The sequence below is a fragment of the Polyodon spathula genome, chromosome 3, assembly GCF_017654505.1.
Source record: "Polyodon spathula isolate WHYD16114869_AA chromosome 3, ASM1765450v1, whole genome shotgun sequence".
Taxonomy (NCBI): domain Eukaryota; kingdom Metazoa; phylum Chordata; class Actinopteri; order Acipenseriformes; family Polyodontidae; genus Polyodon; species Polyodon spathula.
The window spans coordinates 75,839,629-75,860,827 of NC_054536.1; the positions used below are offsets into that span (position 1 = coordinate 75,839,629).

The following is a 21,199-nucleotide window of genomic DNA, read 5'->3' on the forward strand; positions in this document are numbered from 1 at the left end:
TTTAATGAGGTTTGTAAATCCAGTGCCTGACGGCAAAACAAACAGTAGATGATAAATGATGCTAAGTAATACAGTGGAGTGGTGTGTATTACTTATATTGTAATCCTCGAGTTTGTCCCGAAATAATAGTCCTGTTTTTTTATTCACCCACCTGAAACACAAAACACGTACACAAATCGGTTAGTGAGTGAATTAGTGCTCGTGGTGCAAATTCAGTTTATTTGTGATACAAGCGCAGTGCTCTTCCGGGTTTGTGCTGGCCCTTGATGACAACTCTGGAACATGTTAGCCGTCTACTAATAACAAGACACAATTAGAGACGAAGAAACAAAACACTCACGTTACATTTACAGAAATCCTCAGGTCCTTCTGTGTTCTTTTTTATTAACCAAAACAAAGGAACAGATTACGTCGCTTTGTCCCCTACTTATACCGTCAGTCATGACCCCTTGGTAAACGATTGCAGCTGCTCCTCCAATCCGTGGCTGCCACATCATTTTCCTTCTGGGTCGTTGAGTTAATGTACCGAAGCTACGCCCCTTTTCTAAATGACGACTTCCTTTTAACCCTAGGAACGAATTGTCAGGCCAAACAGTCCAGGATACTCTTTTCCCGTTACTTAGTGCCTTCACAGGTTGAGAGGGAGATTACCACGAAGAGTCATTGTCTTGTGTTACGTTAACATATTGAATTACTTAACGGCAAATTGAAGAATGTGATATTTCGAAGTCTAACATAAAATACTCTACTACAGTTATGGCTTCCAGTAGACTTGTAGTTTCTTTGATTACATGATGTTAAATAAAATATAAAAATTATGTTAATGTATTTTACTTTTTTTTAAATTATTTTTATTATGTCTTAATCCTAAAATTCTAGGTGATGCAAAACTTTTAGCTTTAGCTGTATATAAATCTGATATTTGTTTGTATTTATTCATTTAATTTGCAGTTAATTGAAATAAAATAAAAATACTAATTTACCATCTTAAAAAATGCAATGCTGATATTTATCAAACAAACCCAGGTCCCTTATAAATTATACAGTAGTTCAGTCACTGATAAAAAGTGGCTTTCTGCCTCACTTTGGTGTTTGATTTGATGTATTCTCATGAATGCCTTGAGATTACAAATGGCAGTAACTGATGTTGGTTTCAAAGAAAAGGTGTTTGTTTTGCGTGAAAGGCTTTTTTAAATCAATTTGATCAACACTCCAGTTGACGACACGACGACAGACAGAGAGGTTTAATCCAGTTGGAAAATAAATGCTTTATAGTTTTATATCCTGGTTTGGCGACCGAAACAGTAATAACAAAGTTTTGCAGACCCAAACAATAACAATAACCCAAACAGTGTATCCGCCCCACAATTATACACTGACGCTCACCAGTCCTGGGTGAGTGCAGTAATTCTCGTGGTGGGTGATACAGGTTAAAGCTGTGACAATTGTGGTGCTATTATAGCTTTACTGCTGGCCCTCGGCGACAGCTCTGTTATCGTGTCTAATGTGGTGTAACAAACAAGAAGATTACACACAGATAAACAAACAAACAAAACAGCTTTCTCGTACAGGGGTCTCTCAGTATCCTTCTCAGTTGCATAACACTTAAACCAAAGCTAAGGAACAGATTCTCTGTCCCCTTTTTATTCTGTCACGCATGACCCCTTGATAAACGAATGCAACCACCTCTCCAATCTGTGGCTGCCACTTCGTTTCCCTTCCAGGTCAATACATTCTTGCAACAGAGTCTGGCCGCCTTCCAGACTGGCTGACTTCCTGACCCTGGGAAAGAACAGTCAGACTAGCCCGTCCAAAGAACTCTGTTCTCGCCCTCACAGGTCGGTAGGGAGATTTACAACCAGGAATCATTTTATTTCCGTCACAACATCTTAGAACTTATCTTTTTATTTCTTGCTCTACTAAAAACTGCCAATACTAAATGCAGGGCTATTTAACTCTAAACCAAAGCACCTTGTTCCATAATTATGATAGTGTGTTTTCTTAATAGACGTACTCAGAATTCCCTGTTCCCTACCCATACAATGCAGTCCAATATAAAAAAAACTTTATAAAAAACTATATATATATGTGTGTGTGTGTGTGTGTGTGTGTGTGTGTGTGTGTGTGTGTGTGTGTGTGTGTGTGTGTGTGTGTGTGTATATATATATATATATATATATATAGTACACATTTTTCTTGAAACTACATCAGTGTTTATATTAAAAAAAAAAAAAAAAAAAAAAAAAAAAGTTCATGATTTTTTTTACGGGTAACGGAAATAAAGATCAAAAAAGTTTTGGTATTTGCCAATTCTGGGGGTGGTGGGACTGATTTTCCTAGCACAGGATTGCTTTGGGGCCAGCTTAAACTTAAGTATGAAACAAACTCCAAAAAAGGCAGGTTGTTAAAACTGAATTTAAACAGGGTGGTTCATGGAAGGGAAATAAAATGTGGCCTATAATGTAATCTATTTTAGTGAAACCTATTTTACATAGGAATATTTTCTTGTAACATTTATACTTAAAATTGTATTGTCAAAAAGAGTAAACATTTTCCTATGGCTGAAGCTAAGATTCCAAAGACTGATTCCTAAGAACAGGATGCTTGTCCAGCTTAAACCATTATAGGAATACTAACAGCTAGCCTGAAACTTCATGCAAAAGCAGGATTTGTAAACTGCATTTACACAGGGTTCATGGAGAATCCGCAATGTGGATGATTTAAATTGCAATTGAACAGATGCATTAATGATGATAACGAAAGCTATCCACAGTGTTGGCCGACTAGCGAAAACACAATGGCATCATGTAGTCTAGTGCCGCAGATTGGAAGTGGCTCGTAGGGTTACCTTCCCCCAAAACACAAAGCCGCCAAGATGGCCTGCCACGCACCCTGCAGAAACTAAATATGAACCACTTGCCACTCAGGTAAGAAAACCCATCTACCTGCTGGTTGGAGGAAACCATAGGGAATCCATGGCTGAGGGTAGCCCTTCCTCCAGGCTATACAGAATACAAATGATGTGTTGTCTGTCTCAGGTCAAAAATGATCAATATTCAGGTGAACAAACTGCACAAAAGCATTTCAGAACATCCCTGTAATCTTTAAAGTTTATATAAAATTATCAAAATAAATGTTAAAACACTTAGTTACACTTTTACAAACTGTGCACAATTCATCTTCTAAACATAAAGCATCAAACAGAGTGATCTACTTTAAGGTCAGATGTTTAAGTGCACTGTGTAAAATAAAGCCTTATCTTGATTGGGTAGGCTAAAGTTATGTTCAATATCATGCTAGATATGACCGTGTCTGCAGTGCATCCTTTTGTTTCTCATATTCCCTGATCCAAATGCAATTGTTTTCAACCTGTTTTTTTTTTTTCAGCTGAAGTACCCCTTTACAATTTTTACTGTACTGAATTGTCCCACAGTTGAAATAAAGCTAAAAGCTTAATTTAATAGATATAATTAATGTCACAACAGTTTGGGACTGACAATCTACTGGTTAAGGGTAGAATAACAAACAGTAGCTCTTACAACTTTTAATAACAAATCTTTGGATGCACAGAATCAAAAGACAGTATTTGGGAATCTCGTCTGAAACACGTAATCGTTTTCTATCTAAGTTATTATAACTACTCAAAAAATAGTATGCACTGTAAATGTTTATCAAGTTACCATTTACTTCCCATCTCAGCATAATTATGTGTGCCTTTTAAAATATTTACAACATCAAAAACATTATCCTTAAGACAAAACTATAATAACTAACAATGATAAACTTTTTATTAAAGACAACATAAAAATTATCCAAAGGGACCTGATTTCACTTTCCACTTTCTGTAGACTCTGTTTTCTTACATTCGAGAGTGAATAACTGTACATTCTATACCCATGATGACTGTATCTGATTTGTATTGAAATCTACTGGGTGTTTTACCGTCTGCAGAATATTGTGCATATTAGGATAAACTGCAGAGGTGAATGTACAATGCATCCCACCTGGTGAAAGGGAGTCAGTGGAGCCAGACTTAGAGGGTATGTAAGGGGTGCAGCTGCATAATTATAGCTTTGGTTAAATCAGTTAATCAGTGTAATGAATTAATTTCTCTTGCCAAGAAAAGCTTTAGTAAAGAATGCATTAGGCTAATTACTTAATTAATTCTCTGTTACATCGACATTCCAGCTGTGTCTCCATTCTCTTGGTTTGGAAGCTGTTGAGCTAGCTTTGTTAAAATCTGATAATCATCTGTTGGCTGTCACAACAGGTTCTGGTTTCCATATGCTAATGTTTGCACTGGTAAATCTGTGTTAAAGGAACACATAACCTACGTGGCACTGTTCATAGTGAGAAAACTGAAATAGATGGTAGGTTCATTTCATTTTCTTACAAAGGCAGACAATTAGCTGTTTATAATTCCTGTTATACATACCATAAATTTCGGATCTAGCCGCACATCGGTGCAAAACGCGCTCCGATGCATTCCATACACTTTTTGTCCTTCTTTTAATGAGTTTGTTGTATTACACGCTCCTATGGATGCATGCTTCTTTTGCCGACCCGGTAACATTCCTCTGCATACTTCACATAGCAACAAACAGTATACAGTACGCTACTAACTCTGCCTTAGCACAATAAAAAGCGGATCAAGTTTAAATAATGAAACAGACTATGGGGTCCTTAGATTTTTTTTATTTTATTTTGTTCAACGGAATATGTTTGTTTAAAATAAACTCCACTTTTAAGTAAATAATAGCTAGATTTCTGTTTAATGTGGCAGCTCCCACCCTTTGCCATTCATGTCCCTGCACAGCTTTGATACCATTTAATGTGACTTCTGGTTGAACATATAATTTTTAAACAAATCTGGTTAAATTAAGCTTTATACTGACCATTTTATTGCATTTGAAAGGGAGTAAAATACCATCAATATATTTGGAAAGTGCTAATAAACTACTGTGGTACCAGTAGTATTTGATATGTTGCTGAATTCAAAACACAAGCTTGTTGAATTTAACAATAACAATAAGTGGATGAGTTGTTAAAAAATACTGCATCAAGCATTGTTTTTTATTTAAGATTTTTGCTATTTTTTGTACCATAATCAAAACGGGAATGCAAGTTCCTATCTTTCATCTACAGAACATTGTCGTCATTATTACACTATACAAGTCAGGGCAACAATAAGGAAAACTCAATTATGCATATAAGAAAAGGATGTGTGGATGCAGTTCCCTTTCAAGTAGGGGATATTGCAAGTGGGTGTTTCCTCTTTAAGATGCCCAAACCTGAAACTTTATACCAAAGACTTCTCATCAGCGCAGTGTGACACAGTTGCTGCTCTGCTCCTGAGAGCCTAAAGGAGCTCCTATTTTTCTTTTCAGCTGACCCTGAATACTTGAGAGTGTTTGGTATATATTTATCGCCTTTCTAATTACCCTTCTTTCAAATTTTTTAGCTTTGCTTTTAAATGTTGAATTAATATATTGAATCGCTGAAGTAAAATTGTTTATTTCTAGCTTTTCTTGTGTTTGGTAACTGTGGGCATGCCTACTTTAGCAACTTCATGTTGTATTAGTGTCACTATCAACACACTCTTACAAAGGCTTGTTTTATAAGCAGGCTGCTTCCAGTCTCGTGTCTTATTGACTGGAAGGTTAGACAATGGTTGTCTTACAAAGGGGACTCCCCTATTAATACACCACTAATGGTAACTGTGTCTCTGTCGCTCCCGGTGCCAGTACCACGACCAAGGTTACCGGTAGGTACCAAGTGCACTGTCCCAGCACCGTGTGACATTTCAGAACCAAGTGCACTGTGTTGGTACCGAGGGTAGATACAGAGTGTACTGAGTCGATATCGAGTGCACCTTGTGTCTGTACGAAGTGCAGAACTACTGTGCTCTGACACTACTACTGTGTACACTGCACCATTACCATGCCTGGATTCCATGCATGTGTTTTCTACAAGGCCAAGCTGCCTGCAAAGGACAGGCACGATGAGCATGCTCAAAGAGCCCTGACAGATTCCACTTTGTGTGGTTTCTGTGCCCCCTTCTCCAAGCGTGTACTTGAGAGTCGAGTGGCCCGTCATTCAAGAGAACACTCACTTCTCTGCTTGCATTCAAACCATCGATGCCTGGATGTCTGCCAGTTTTCTTCAGCTGAACACTAGCAAATCTAAACTCCTTTTAGCAGGATCTAAAACTCAACTTAAGAATCTATCTTTAGCTGCCCTGAACCTCGGAAACTTACTTTTGTCTTCTCTCGACTCGACTACTGCAACTCTCTACATGGTGGTCTCCCAGCATGCATGCATCAGGATCAGGAACCAGATGTAAAAAACTTGATCTCATCACCCTCTGTCTTGCCCAGTTGCACAGGCTACCTGTAAAGTTCAGTATTATTTTCAAAACTCTCCTGCTCACCTACAATGCCCTTCATCACACTGGTCATGAGTACCTCCTCAACCTGCTGACTCGCTATGTCCCTGCCCACAAGCTTGAGGTCCTTTGACTGTGGCCTGCTAGTTATCCCCAAGCAAAAGTGCTCCCTCCCATCTTTCACTTTCTTAATATCAACCCTCAAAACCCACCTGTTTTTCGCATACCTCTTTATACCTGGATGCAGAAGCAGCTACCTCCTTTGTTATGTCCATGTTATCTCTGTAGTGGATGAGGATATGAGACACACCCCCTTTTTACTTTATTTATTTATTTATTTTCTGGTTTAATTTGGCTCCTATCGTTTTTTTTTTTTTTTTTTTACTGTATTCATCTATTATTCATTTCTCTATTTAAAGTATTGTGGGTTTTCTTGTTATTGCATCTTGTAAAGCACTTTGTGATGGTGGTCCACTATGAAAGGCGCTATATAAAATAGATTGATTGATTGAAACTTGGTCTGACCCAATTTCTGCCAGTAGGGGTACCCATTGTGGCTCTTGTTCAACATACCAACATGTCCTTGCTGTCCAAGGATGCGAGGTGCCCGAACAAGCAGTGCAAAGTGACAGATGTCTTTAAGGCTTATGCTGCTAGTGCTTTTAACACACGCCTGGGAAACTATAATAGTATAGTTGTGGCTTACCAGCTGCACATGGTTTCCAGGGACCTGCTCCGGCTGTCCAAGCTCAGTGGACAGGTGATATGCAACAATCCCCAAGCATTCCAATATCGGCAGCAGACAAATTTACTACAACTTTAAAAATAGATGTTTCCCGATTTCAACCATGGCAGAAAAAAAATCAGTGTGGCCATTCTAAATCTACAGCACTGATCAAGGAACTTTCGCTCATGGCCCAAGAAAGTCTCCATGACAGAATGCCAAGGTGCCATTCACAATCAGCACAGATGGCAGCAATGATAAAGGAGGGGTTAAGCAGTTTCCTCTGGTTGTGTGGACAGTTGATGCGAATTTGTCTGTGAAGCCAGAGGTGTTTGCTGTTCCAGTCATCGAAGGATCGGCAACTGGTAAGTGACTAATTAATGTATTGATTCATTTTTAAGAAAACATGGAGTCCGAAGGATTATATTATTTTTAACTGAATTAAAATGTTAATAAATGTTAGAGGACTGGTATGTTATTTTGAACACATTTTACCGATAAATAAGTGTATGTTTGTTAACTTTTAGAAAGTTATTTATCTGTATTGTACCAAACAACATGATTTTCATAAAATACATCAGATTTTTTTTTTTTTTTTTTTATTGTTTTCATAGTGAAAAATTTTGTTATGTGGAAAGTATGGTGCCTAATACTTCGTGTTACTCTATATGTTTTTCCTATTGTTTGTGGTTATTAAAACATAATTTTTTTCAAATATTTTATAGCCAGTTACATTCTGTAAAATTCTATCCAAAGGAAGAAATATATTTCAGCTAATTGCAAATGAGTTGGAGGGCCACAAGATCCCATGGCAGAACTGTTTAGCTATTGGCTGTGACACTGCCAACGTTATGGTTGGGCATAATGAAAGCGTATATGGTTGCATGAAGGAACAGAACCCTGACATTTTCCTGTCTGGACTTCTCAATGGTGCGCCATTAGTGGAGAAAAAAATGGTTATTTATTAGGCCATAATCTATCTGTCATCTTCTCCATGTAGCTGCAGGAAAAAGGTATTAAGCTATAATATATATATATATATATATATATATATATATATTATATATATATATAATATATATATATATATATATATATATAAATAATTAAACTGCAACAGTTACCCATAGAGACCACAAAAAATCATTTGTATGGTATTTTTTAATCAGCGGTAGTTTCATTTTCCTTGACCTATAGATTTTAGAATGCTGTTGATGATGATATCAGATGATGAATGGCATTGAGTTAAAGTATTATACTGTATTTATCATTTTTCTTTTTTAGGATCCTTATCTCTACCAGTACGAGCAGATGAGATTTTGATTGATGCCTATTACTACTTGGAGAAAAGTAGTCTTCGCCAGAATGATTTCAAAGACATGCAGTTACTTTATAAAGTACGTCAACAAAAAATATTGAAGCATGTCAGCACCAGATGGCTTAGTCTGGAACGTTGTGTTGGGCGCCTGTTGGAACTGGGATCCACTTCTTGCTTTTGTCAAGGAGCGCCCTGCAGTTCCTTCATCGACCAGCAAGTCTGCCAGTTCTGCATCAGCTACCAAACCTGCCAGTTCAGCATCATCTATCAAACTTGCCAGTTCAGCATCAACTGTCAAACCTGACAGTTATCCATCAACTATCAATCAAACCTGCCAGTTCTGCATCAGCTACCAAACCTGCCAGTTCGGCATCAACTATCAAACCTGCCAGTTCGACATCAACTATCAAACCTGACAGTTCGGCATCAACTCAAAAGTCTGCCAGTTCGTGCAACTATGAAAGATTTGAAGGAACGCACAGCTTTCTGATCTCACCTGCCACTAAGCTGTACCTCCTGTTTCTTCACAATATACATCCAGTGTTTAATGAAGTAAAGTTGGAGTTGCAGTTTGAGGCCCCAATGATCCATGCTGTCAGAAGGAAATTATTGAAACTGTTGAGAATTGTTTTCCATGTATTTTTTGCTTTTCTTAAGTTATGATAAATATCATATAATGTGTCAGGAAGAAAATATTTTAAATTAAAAACTTTATACTTATATAGATATTAAAATAACAAATTTTGAAGATGATATATATATAAATAAATAAGTAAATAATCAGTCGTTTTTGGTTTTTCTTTTAATTAAAACTGTTTACTATTTCAAAAAGAGCTCAATTACATGCAGATGTTTGAAAAGAGTATTTATTTTTACTTTTTGGAGCATCATTGGAGATTCAACACAATGTTTCATAGACAGAGCTCACTAAAATGGTCTTCAGCCAGAATATGTGGAAGAATGCTTAAAGATTGTGAAGTTCTTCACAGCTGCCATCATTATATGGATGTGGAATCTCACATGAAGGATAGACTGGATGAGACATGGAAGTCCCTCTCTATAGCTGTAGATGACGGTGGCAAACCACTGCTGAAAAATAGTTCTCTAGTCATGCTGAACCTCTTGACCATTCCTCACAGCAATGCACACTGTGAGAGTGTTGTGTGTGCAAAACCTAAACTGAACAAAGAACAAGTATGGGTGACTACTCTCCAGGCCCTACTTGTTGTGAAGTCAAATTCCAGCCAAACTGCAGAGACTACTTGTTTGGCATGCTCAAGAGGCTTAAGAGCTGCAATGCCAGGATCCTCCAGAAGTGAATTTCAATTGAGAAATTAGTGTAAATAGGACCATTTAATGTAAACAAGATGACAAATTAAGTATTATATATCATTTAGAATAAAGTAGGGTTAAAAAACATATATTGTCTCGCACTTGTGTGTGCTTCTGGTAAATGTTCTGTACTCCAGAAAGTCAGAGTAAATTCTCCTGAAACCAATTCTGAGGGGTAGGCATGTCTGCATATGGTAACACTCAAGATAGCCTTTGCCTTAGCCTTGTAGCATTCTAGTCATTGTGCAATATTGCCCTTGTGACGGTTTTGGTACACTCATACATGCAGTAATGGTTACATTTCGTACTTGATAGGGAACGTTGGGTTATTGTCATAATCTTAGTTCCTTGAAATAGAAATGTAACCATTAATCTTCAAGGTTGCTGCGTCAGTGATTGCTTAAAGGAAAAATGATGCTGGCATCTGTGCATGCAGTCTTCTTATGCCCTCAGGAGCAGGCTGACTGTGTGTCACAGGCGCTGGCGCGTAGCTTTGGTATAATTTATTCCAATTTGGGGTCTTCACAAGGTAAACACCATTTTGTTTAGTTACATTTCTATTTCAGGGAACCAGGGTTATGATAATAACCTAACATTCTCTAACATTTTAAGGGAAAAAATGGCATGGTAAAGCCCCATAGTGGTGCTGGGTCGTGAGTGGACAATGATATCATATGGAGTTTTTGTGAACTGGAGAAATATGTTCTTTGTAGCTCATGCTTCAAGCAGTAAGCTCACACGTTTTTCCTCTTTTCTCAATCCAAGTCAAAGTGAGAGATTTCTAAAATCAAGGATTTAAGTGAACCTTTTTTTAATACTGGAAGAAATATTAAGTAGTGCCAAGCAGTAGAAATTCATTTGCAGTACTCGAGAGAAGTCTTTAATAGGTTAGTTTAATTACCAAAATAAAGCTGTACTTATTAAATGTATTCACTGTTTGTATCATTTATTTTTATTAGCCATTTTTTCTTTTCATCTACTTATTACACGGATTTATATCCTTGGTGGCAGGGATACACTAGAGGTGCATATACGTCAGACATTTTGATTTGTCGAAAACTATACGTCGAAAAGAAATTAACTTTGGTATGTCACCAGGTCTTGAGGGTGTTGAAATTTAGGTCAGGATGACCTACTTTTGCATGAGTTCTGGTATCTGTTGTCTTCAGAAATACATGCCCAAATGTGATCAGACTTTGCATAACATGAATTGCAAGAAGGTATTACTTACTGTTAGGTACATTTTCTTGGTGATAACACTGATTTGGCTGATCTATAGAACATTTGCTATTTGTAGCGTCTTGTCTGATTTATGATTAAACTGTTTCTGGGGATTTGTTATAATTTGTTGTGGATGTACAGTCAGCTATGTGTATAATAGTTTGTGTATTAAAGCATGGTGCAGTATTTTGAAAATAATAAGGACAATAAACAATACATGTAAAGAAAATTGAAAACAGAATTAGAAAAAAAGCTATATAACCAATGTAAAAACAGTACTATTACAATGCCTACAATATGCATTTGATTAAAAAAGAGTGTTGGAAGGCATGCTATATAGGCAGTGGGAATGTATCAGGGTGATCTGCAAACAGATCCTAAATGGTTCTTCTCTTTAGTTATTGTTCTTTGTATTTATTTATTTCTATTTCAGATTTCTGCGCTCGATCAAGCTATTGTTGATAAAAATGAAGAGTTACAGCAACTTCAGCTTAAATATCAAGAGTCTCTAGAAGACAATGGCCGGCTACAGACAAGGCTGGAAGCTCTAACTGTAACTGCTCAAAGTGAGCAGGAAGTTCTCAACAATGAGGTTAGCTTTGTTTTGCAGGCCTGTGTACTGTGAATATGGTGTACTATTTTAGAACTTCAAAACTTTAGTAAAATTTTGACCCCATAAATTTGAATGTTGTACCCTACAGATATGTTGTACTGAAGATATAATCCATAAACTGAGGATGCAGCAGTTTGAGTATGATGAGAAGATGACATTAGCTGAGGGAAAGGCAAGTACAACACCTTATCTTTTGAACGTCGTTGAGTAAAGTTTGCCCAGATTATCCACAATAATCCACGCATTTTCGTGAATACATGTTATGTTAAAGTATATAAATATATTTTATTTTTGATTTCCCGGCACACAACACCAAGAACTGTTGTGTTGCTTGAACAAAGCACCTCTAGTAACACATTTCCTCTGATTTGACATAAGACCAAATACTTTAATGACTAATTAAAGACTAGGTTTAAGATAATTTTTTTCTTTAGTACAAATCAAGGATATTTTAAATGATGGCCTTGCTATCAATTCTGAGTATTTTATGCTGAAAAGAAAATCTGTCAGGACAACTCTTTAAAATGAGTGAAAATAACAAAAGCACAGCGATAAACTAGGCAAATGCAGGAATGAAAAGCAATTAGGATCAGCGATGAGCAATTAACATAATCTGTTTGAAATAAAAATTCAAGATATCAAGGTAAAACAAGTGACATTATACTGTAATTAACAGAGTTTAATTAGGAAACAGAATTGGCTCAAAATAAGTTTAAAGGGATCACGGGATCAAAAATAAAACCTGAAAGCACTAAGTATATAGTAGTAAACTCAGTAGTAAAAAGTCTCCTATTGCATAGCAGTTTCACCCATTCCATGTTTTTTTTATTACAAGCTTGATTAGCCACAGTGTATAAGTAACAAGCTCAGGTGTATCTTATTAAACTCATATTAGAGCCAGGAATGGATCAAACTGCTATGCAAAGGGGGTCTCATTTCCATTCCTGACAATGTTAAACAAAGAAAACAAGACCGTGAAAAATACCGGTAATAAGGAAAATACCTCTGCTCAGCAAACTTTTTACAGTTGCTTTCATAACATGTTGATTTGATAAACTATCATTTACACTGCTTGTCTTACAAACTGTGATCAATAATGGAGATTCTAGCTCTTTTAGAGTACATTGGTTTGGTCTTTATTGATCTTATATGTTACTTAAACTTGTTGCAGATCCATCAGCAGGACCAAATGCTTGTAGAATTGCAAAAGAAGTACCGGGTTGCAGTGGATGATGTTGAAAAAAAGGATCAGTTAATATGCTACTTAGAGAAGCAGCTTGAACAAACTCAGCTGTCTGATAAGGAAGCAGTATTGGAGGTATGCATCTTCCTGTTCATCCATCAATGTCTGTACTGTATTGATTAGACATATTTTTCAGCTTTTTAATATAGTAAAATATGAGCATACCCTGTTTTGCAAATAACAGAGTTTTTGCCATAACAACATGTGCAGGACATGCCTTCAGTGCTACTAATCATCAACCCTATAGGGTCTACAGTATATTGCCCCTCCCCCATATATCAGAACGGTGCCAAATTTGAATCGGCTGCTCTGAGCTTCAGCTTGTCATCAGAAAAAGACACGCAGCTGTTAAACTTAAGCTGCAATGTTTTCTGAATTTACTGTGTTTTCTGATTAAAGCAATTAGATGTAATTTTTCTTTACTGCATCTAACTGCTCCGTAATTTTCCATGCCTGTACTTCTCCCACGCTGTCACTTCCACTCCTTTCGCTTCTGAATATCTGTCTTCAGTTAAGTCATTAACCATGTACTGAACTGTCATTTTCTTCATTGTTTTGTCAAAACATTTGCTTAAATATATCCATCCTGTAATTTTTAATATAGTGCCTATGCCATCAGTATACCACTGGTCAATGGGGGTGGGGGGTGGGGGTCATGACTGAATCTTATCTTCAGATGTCTTTTATGCCTATTTCCATCTCTTTGTTGAATCTGATATCTAGGGAATTATCTGATATCTCTGGTTTAAAGCATTTTTGTTTTAAATTGCCTTTGATAGTCAACGGTACTACTGTCTTGAAATTCTAAGTACTTGCTACCTTTTAAATCTATCTAAGAAAGAAGGGGATGCTTCTATTTTTCCATTGACCTTGAGTTATACTATCTGACTACTTGTAGATAGTGTGTGTGCTGTTTGACAGAAGGTTCAGACATATTCCTAGTTTTGCCATTCCTAGTTTTTTCATTCTATCATTGCACATTGATCTACAGTGGCTGTCAAAAGTATTCACCCACCTTGGACTTTTCCACATTGTATTGTGTTACAACATGGAATCAAAATGGATTTAATTAGGAGTTTTTGCCACTGATCAACACAAAAAAAGTCAAAGTGAAAAATAAAATCTACAAATTGTTCTAAATTAATTACAAATACAAACAAGGTTTGAACAGTAAGTGGGCTTTTAAATTGTTCAAGCTTAATTTTTCATTTACAAGCAGAATGTACAAACAAGATCGCGACATGTTAATAAGCATCACATCTTTAATAAGGATATAATGAAAAATTAATTATTTTATGCAGGACACACTGTTACAATCATTATACATTACTGTATTTACATTGATAAAGATGAGTTGCTTCTGCTTTTAAATGAAAAAGTAAGACTTAATGATTTAAAATACCATTAAGTTGTTTCTCAGAAAAAATGTAAATTTAAATCAGTTTTAATGTTACGGCCTTTCGCAGTTGTGATTGAGATATACAAATGGCTTAACAGTTATCAATTTGATTTTTAAAGGAGGCTAGAAAAGTCAGGGTAAAACACTGAAAATTAGAAGCTCTATATATATATTCAATGGCAAGAAACACTTGACACTTGAATGAAAATGATATATATTATTATATATATATATATATATATATATATATATATATATATATATATAATATATATATATATATATATATATATATATATATATATATAGATAGATATATATATATATATATATTATATATATATATATATATATATATATATATATATATATATATATATATATATATATATATATATATATATATAATTTTTTTTTTTTTTATGTAGAAATTATACTGTTAAATAAATGTAATACAAACATAGTCACTACAATTATGAAAACAAAATGTTGTAATGTATATGACAAGAAGAAATCTTGAACAAATCTTTGAAACAAATCTAGAACAAATCTTTGCAGTTTCTACCAAGCAATTCTCCAGACATATGCAAAGATGTAAGTGTGACAATAGGTAAATGGACAGACAGACACATATCCCAAGTATATGATACTCTCAATAGCATATGCTAAACAGTTTTAATACCAAGTTTCATGACAATTGTATAAGTGGTTCTCCCTGAGCGTGGGATAATAAAATTGTTATTAGTCAATTTAGTCTTACTATTAGTTTTTGGGTAAATTGTTGTTTTACATTATTTTTTGAAGGTGAATGAACGTGGAGAAACAATAAGACATTTACAACTAGATATGAACTCCTTGAAGGCAACACAAGATTCTTTGAAGAGGACAGTGGCACTTAAAGAGCATCTTAACAATGAACTATATCAACAGTGTGATAACATGAAGCAAATGCTTGAGGAAATGCAATATAAGGTATCTGTCACAGCAATATACATCAATAGTTCTCAATTCACTCAAAATAGTAAGTTACTATGGGTGATTTTATCAAGGTTTTACACCAAAGTTCAATCTGCACTAAGTTTCAGGAGATAAAACTGTTAAGTTAATAAATCTAGTTCTAACTAACTGTTGTTTGAAGGATTAAAGGGGTTGCTTATCTTGTTTGTTATAAATTACAGTTTGGGTTTCCTTTTTTTTTTTTTTTTAAGAGAGATCCAAGTATGAAAAAAAGTTTTATTTAGAATGATTTATGTAAACAGGTTACAGAAGGATGGAGAGAAAACCATTAAACTTTTGTTTTCAGTTAAAGAACAGTGAAGAGCAAGTTAATACCCTGGGTTTAGAAGTTGGCCTGCTGAAGTCCAGATTACAGGAAAAGACAGAAAAATCTCAGCAGCTGGAAGATCAAATTCTGAAACAGCAGGAGGCTCTAAGTAGGGCAAGTGAAACTCTGAAAGATACAAGGAAAGCGGCTGGTAATAAGGTAAAGAAAATCTTACAATCTTTTTTTTTTTCTTTAAAACATTTTTTTGTGAACACTCATTCTGTGATAAGAAAACTTGATCTAAAGAATTCCCAGGATACACTGGTATCCAAGTTTTTTTTTTTTGTTTTTTTTTTAAGGTAAGATTATATTAATAAAATTAGTATTCTGGGGTTGCAGCAGAGACTTCAATGGGGTATTTGATGCGTTCTGTTAAGTTTAACACATCTAACCAAGTTAGGGATTTATAAAATAAAATAAAACAATTCTTAATTATAGAAGTTTATTTATTTATAAAACATGCCATGAAAAGCAATGTTATTTTTTTTCCTTTAACCATTATCCTGTGCAGACACTGTTTTTATCCCCCTATATATATATATATATATATATATATATATATATATATATATATATATATATATGATAACAAATGTATTTTTCATTAAACAAGTGAGGTGATTAACACAAAGGCTACATGTTGCTGTTCAATTAATCTAGCTCACTTCTGTCTTCAGAATTGCTAAGCAAACAACAAAGCTATTCACTTCTGTAAGGGTCCTATGTCGTTCCAACATCTGGTTTTGGTTTACTGTAAAAACTGTCTCTCTGATCTCATATGTTGAACTACTGTAAGTTTGCCACTGTCTATTTCCTGTAAAAAAACTAAAAAATACATTGAACAATAATAGCTTTTGTTCCTAACTTTCCAAACATTAGAGCAGCTGAGCAAATAACCAAAAGTTTTCATTTGGAATAACGTCTTCCATGTTTCTCTGTTTAAGTTAATGTAAAGTCATTGCGATTTATTTATTGCTTCAACATTTCAGAACCCAATTATAATGTATATTCTTTTTTTTTTTTTTTCCCTTAATAGATTTTTCTATACCAAGGGTATTATTGAAGACATTATTATTTTTCAGAAATTGTTTTAAAAAATGTATACCTTATTTATTTTTTTGTCGGCAATGTCTCAAATACAGGTCTTTTTAATTCTTCTAGTTCCATCACTTGTTATGACTTTGTAAGACCTTGTGCTTGTCAGATCTAAGCCAAATACCCAGAATTAATTTATAAATTCTACATATGTTTTGTAAATATTTAGAAAATGTTAGCTAGCATTGTACCCTTGTGCATTAAATCTTCTGGTCTATTCATGTGAGAAGTGTGAACCCATGAAATTAAAAGGAAGGCATTTGCTTTATGTATACTCTTATTTTTCTTCTTCTTGAATGATATACCCTTTTTTTTTTTTTTTTTTTTAACCTTTATTGTTGATTAGATGTGGAAATTAGTATGACGTATGTCATTGCTTCGAAATTATGCTAGAGTGAGCCAGATAACTGTGATTGGGAAGAGTGCAGGATGATATATTATGCATGCATGGAATGTACAAACACAAAGAAATTATGCAGTGCAGATATGATACAGTTCTCTCAAGAGCTTTTAATGCATTCTGTGAAATGTATTAACTGTTTTCTTGGCCACTGGCAAAATAATCTAAATATCAAAGTTCTTTGTCATGGATACCATACAATCTCTCATCACAGAGAAAAAGCCCAAATCATGTCTTTCCCTTTGGAAATGTGTCTTCTTTAATGTGCTGGCAGAACTTTGTGTCGTGTGTTTGAAATCATTTTAAATTATTAAACCGCAGTTCCTGTTTTAAATATGCAAATATGCTGTCTTTTTTTTTTTAATTTTCCTTGCATATGTACTTCTAAATATACAGTTTATTTTTTTCAAAGGAGTTTTTGAGTCTGGTCCAGGCTTTAGATTGGGCTTTCAGTAAGCTTAAAATGTAGGAAAACCATGTACTACTAAATATAGCGGGTCAAATCAAAGAGTCAGCAGATACTTTAAAAAAGAAAACTTAGTTTTTTAACATTTATATTTAATTTTGAGATTTAGTAGATAGCTTTTGCCATCCTAAGTGTTGTTTTAAATTAACAGTCCTCTTACTAAAATATGTTTATCTATTATTTAAAGTCATGTTAGAGCTAAAGACCAAGCATCAAGACCAGACTGCTGAGAAACATGAAAACCTGTTAAGCTTGACCATGACATTTTTGAATTGCCCACAAAAGCAATTAATCCAGAATATAATTTTAAAGGGATGGCAAAAAGCAGACAGAAATGCTTGAATTAGTGCATTTTGTAGACATTGGCAAGCAGTATTATATGACAGTTTACTGTTTAATGAAGGAAGACGAGGTAATTAAATCTTGACATACATTTATGTGGCATACAAACGAACAAATCAGAAATGCAATCTGGAATAAGTATGGACACTCTCTGTAAACTTGCCTGATGCTCTGTCATCTGAGACTGTTCTTCATGAGTGCAGGGTGAAGGTCAAGGAGCTATCTTAACTCCATCAATCCTGTGGACAGTTACAAATGACCTTTCACTTTCCATAAGACATTCAATATTCTGAATTGGAAGGATACATTTTTCTGTGTTTAGAAAATGGGGAAATAAGAGCGTTTCATGTTGCAAAGGCTGCAGCTATGGCAGGATCTTCTGAACAGTTCATTCACCCAATGTGCTGATTGAAACTAATATCTCATTTAAAGAAACTGACTTCCATTCTGAAAACAGAAGATTGAAGATGTTATTGAAACCGTAGATAAGCTTTCAGCATATAAAGTGGACTATTAAACACATAACAACAATAATAAAAAAACAAGCAAAAACAAACACTTGTTATGTTACAGCCCATGTGGACCAAGTGGGATTGCTCTACCGCTTACTGTATGTCAATGACTTACGTTTGTGTTTGTGTATGTGTGTGTGTGTGTACCTATCGATCGATCTATCTACCTGTTCTGTCTAGTGTGGTGCATGGTGGGAGAATGGAGTGAGTGAGGTACAGTGTGTCGGTAGGTGTTTCTCTTTCATGTGTTTGTTTGTCTGTCTGTGTAATTTTGTGTTGGAGTAAAGCAAACTAATAAGTTTGAAATTGTTTTTTAGGCTGGCTCAGGGGGGGGGGTTCTCCTTTGAAAGATTGACTCGGAAACATGGAGTCAGAGTAATTACGGAAGGCTTTGTTTCTTTAGAAAAGTGTGTTTTAGCGATTGGTAAAGTGGTTGGACGTGGTTGGATCTGCTTCAAGAATGCATGGTTCAGTTGTGGCTTTTTTGAGTCAAACTGATCTAGTACATAAAATTGTTGAGAGCGAGATTGTTGTAAATGATTTGTTTGTTGCCGTTTCGCTGTTAGAGGTACCAGCAAAGAAAATCATTGTATCAAATGTTCCACCTTATCTGAAGAACGAGTTAATTATGAGTGAGTTGTCACGACATGGGCAGATTGTGTCAGCCCCAAAAAGAATTCCGCTGGGATGCAAATCTCCATTGCTAAAACACGTAGTCTCCTTTAGGAGGCAGTTGTTTATGGTTTTAAATAAAGCAAACGAAGAAATTAATATTGTCCTCAAGTTCAAAATAGAAGGCAGTAATTATGTTGTTTTTGTGACATCGGATACCATAAAATGTTTTAATTGTGGTGTTGATGGGCATTAGTTAAAAACTGCCCTAAAACTAAAGCGCAGGAGGGAGATGGTCAAAGAGCAGAGAGAGATGTGTCCGTGACACGGGAAGCTACAGTGCCTCCTAGTGCTGGCGATGAAACAGAAAAGAAGAACATTGAGATTAATGACAGAGGGGTGGTGGAGCTGAGTGAGGCTGTTGGTGCAGGAGTGAACCAAAATAATTTTACTTCTTTGGTGCCCGAAACCACAGGTAAAGAGCCGAGTAGTGTTGTTGGTGGAGGGGAACATCAGAATGCTGACAGGGAGAATGAGAGGGCTGAAGTTAAAGAGAGAAAAGCAGTGGGGTCGAGTGATGGTGCTGCTGCAGGGGAGAACCAAAAGAGTACTATAGCTGTGCAGCTTGAAGTAGAAATTAGAAAAGACGTTGTTGCTGGCACAAGTAAAATAAAGGAGACCGAGGCTGGTAAAACAGGGCGAGAGTCCTCCTCAGTGTACCTCTAATAAAGACGAGTATTTGAGGAAAGAGGCTGGGTCGGTGCAGGTTTCTGATACTAGTGTAGTGGGAGAAGTAGAGATGAGTGAGTCTGTAAATGAAAATGATGGTTTTAAAAAAAACCCAAAAAAGAAAAAAAAATGAGTGCAAAAGAAAGGCGATGCTGCAGCTGTAGGAGTAGCAAAGAAAGCCTGTAAGAGTGAATGAGCTGATGGGGCGAAATGCTGGAGCGTAGCTATTGCCAGTACTGTGAGGGAGAGCAGCTCAGAATCAGCGCGAAGACGAGGCAGATCTCACTGACTCATTTCAGACTTCAGAGTCCGCTATCATAAAAAGTGGGTATAGTAAACAAAAATATAAGAGAGTTTTTATAAGTCACAAAAGGAAGAAGTAAAATTGATGTAGAGGATTTTTGCCCTGATACAAAAATGTTTCTAAATTCTGCAGCTTTTTTAGCAAAAAAGGCGTCAGGGTCTAATTTGACGAAGCAGGAACGCTGGCGTCTAAAGAACTTTATTGTTAAAACTCATAGCAGTCATAACCAAAAGTAAATAAAATGAGAACATACTCTTTATATTACTTTCTTATATTGTTTGTTGTTTGGTTTTTGTTTTCTCTATTTATCCCAATGAAAAATCTTTTACTAGGGGTGTAGAGATGATCTTAAGAGTGCCTCGGGAAAGAGAATGGAAAGGGGAAATAGCTTTTAGCCATGGCTGTAATGTCAGTGCTGGGGTGGCAGTTTCATTTAAAGAGAATTTTAAACCTGAATCAATAACTATTACAGAAGTCGTCAAAGGTTGTTTGACTAAGGTAAAAACTGTAATAGAAGGTCAGTCTTTCTGTTTTATCAATGCCTATGCTCCTAATGAAGGAAAAGAGAGTTGGAGAAAAAGTGTCCAGAGAAAGTCCATTTACTGTTGACAAGACCAGATGGTATTGAGCTGAGGGAGCCGGAGGAGATCCGAAGGTATGCTGTGGAGTTCTGCTCTGGTCTGTTCTCTGAGCCTGAAGAGTTGCAGAGTTTCCTGCAGGACTTGACATGTTTGCCTGAAGAGGCAAAAAAGGAGCTGGGAAAAGCTCTGTCAATGGAAGAGCCTACTGAGGCCCTACAGGGGTTAAAACAAGGTAAAGCTCCCAGAATCGATGGGTTACCAATAGAGTTTTTTAAAAGTTTCTGGGACCTGTTTCAACATGACCTTTTCACATTGTTTGAGGAGAGTTTTGAGAAAGGGGAGTTACCTCTGAGCTGCAGAAGAGCTGTCATTACGCTCCTCTCTAAGAAAGGTGATCTCAAAAATGTTAAAAATTGTAGATCTGTGTCGTTGTTGTACTCTGAATAGACGGAGCACAGTGATTGATAATGTTGTGCACCCTGATCAAACTTACTGCATCCCAAATAGATCAATTTTTGATAATATTTTTTTAGTTAGGGATATTTTAGCGGCCAATAAATTGTTCGGCTTTAGTACTGGTCTTGTTTCTTTAGATCAGG

The 21,199-nt window shown here is 35.7% G+C and overlaps 1 protein-coding gene across 1 annotated transcript in view; it reads left to right on the forward strand.

Moving 5' to 3' along the window:
• LOC121309401 (golgin subfamily B member 1-like) overlaps nt 1-21,199 on the forward strand; it is a 184,552-nt gene that overhangs the window by 66,394 nt on the left and 96,959 nt on the right. Inside the window, exons 14-18 of the mRNA XM_041242308.1 lie at nt 11,414-11,572; nt 11,682-11,765; nt 12,765-12,911; nt 15,040-15,207; nt 15,539-15,718. Coding sequence (XP_041098242.1) covers nt 11,414-11,572; nt 11,682-11,765; nt 12,765-12,911; nt 15,040-15,207; nt 15,539-15,718 — 738 coding nt within the window. The remainder of the gene's footprint in view (nt 1-11,413; nt 11,573-11,681; nt 11,766-12,764; nt 12,912-15,039; nt 15,208-15,538; nt 15,719-21,199) is intronic.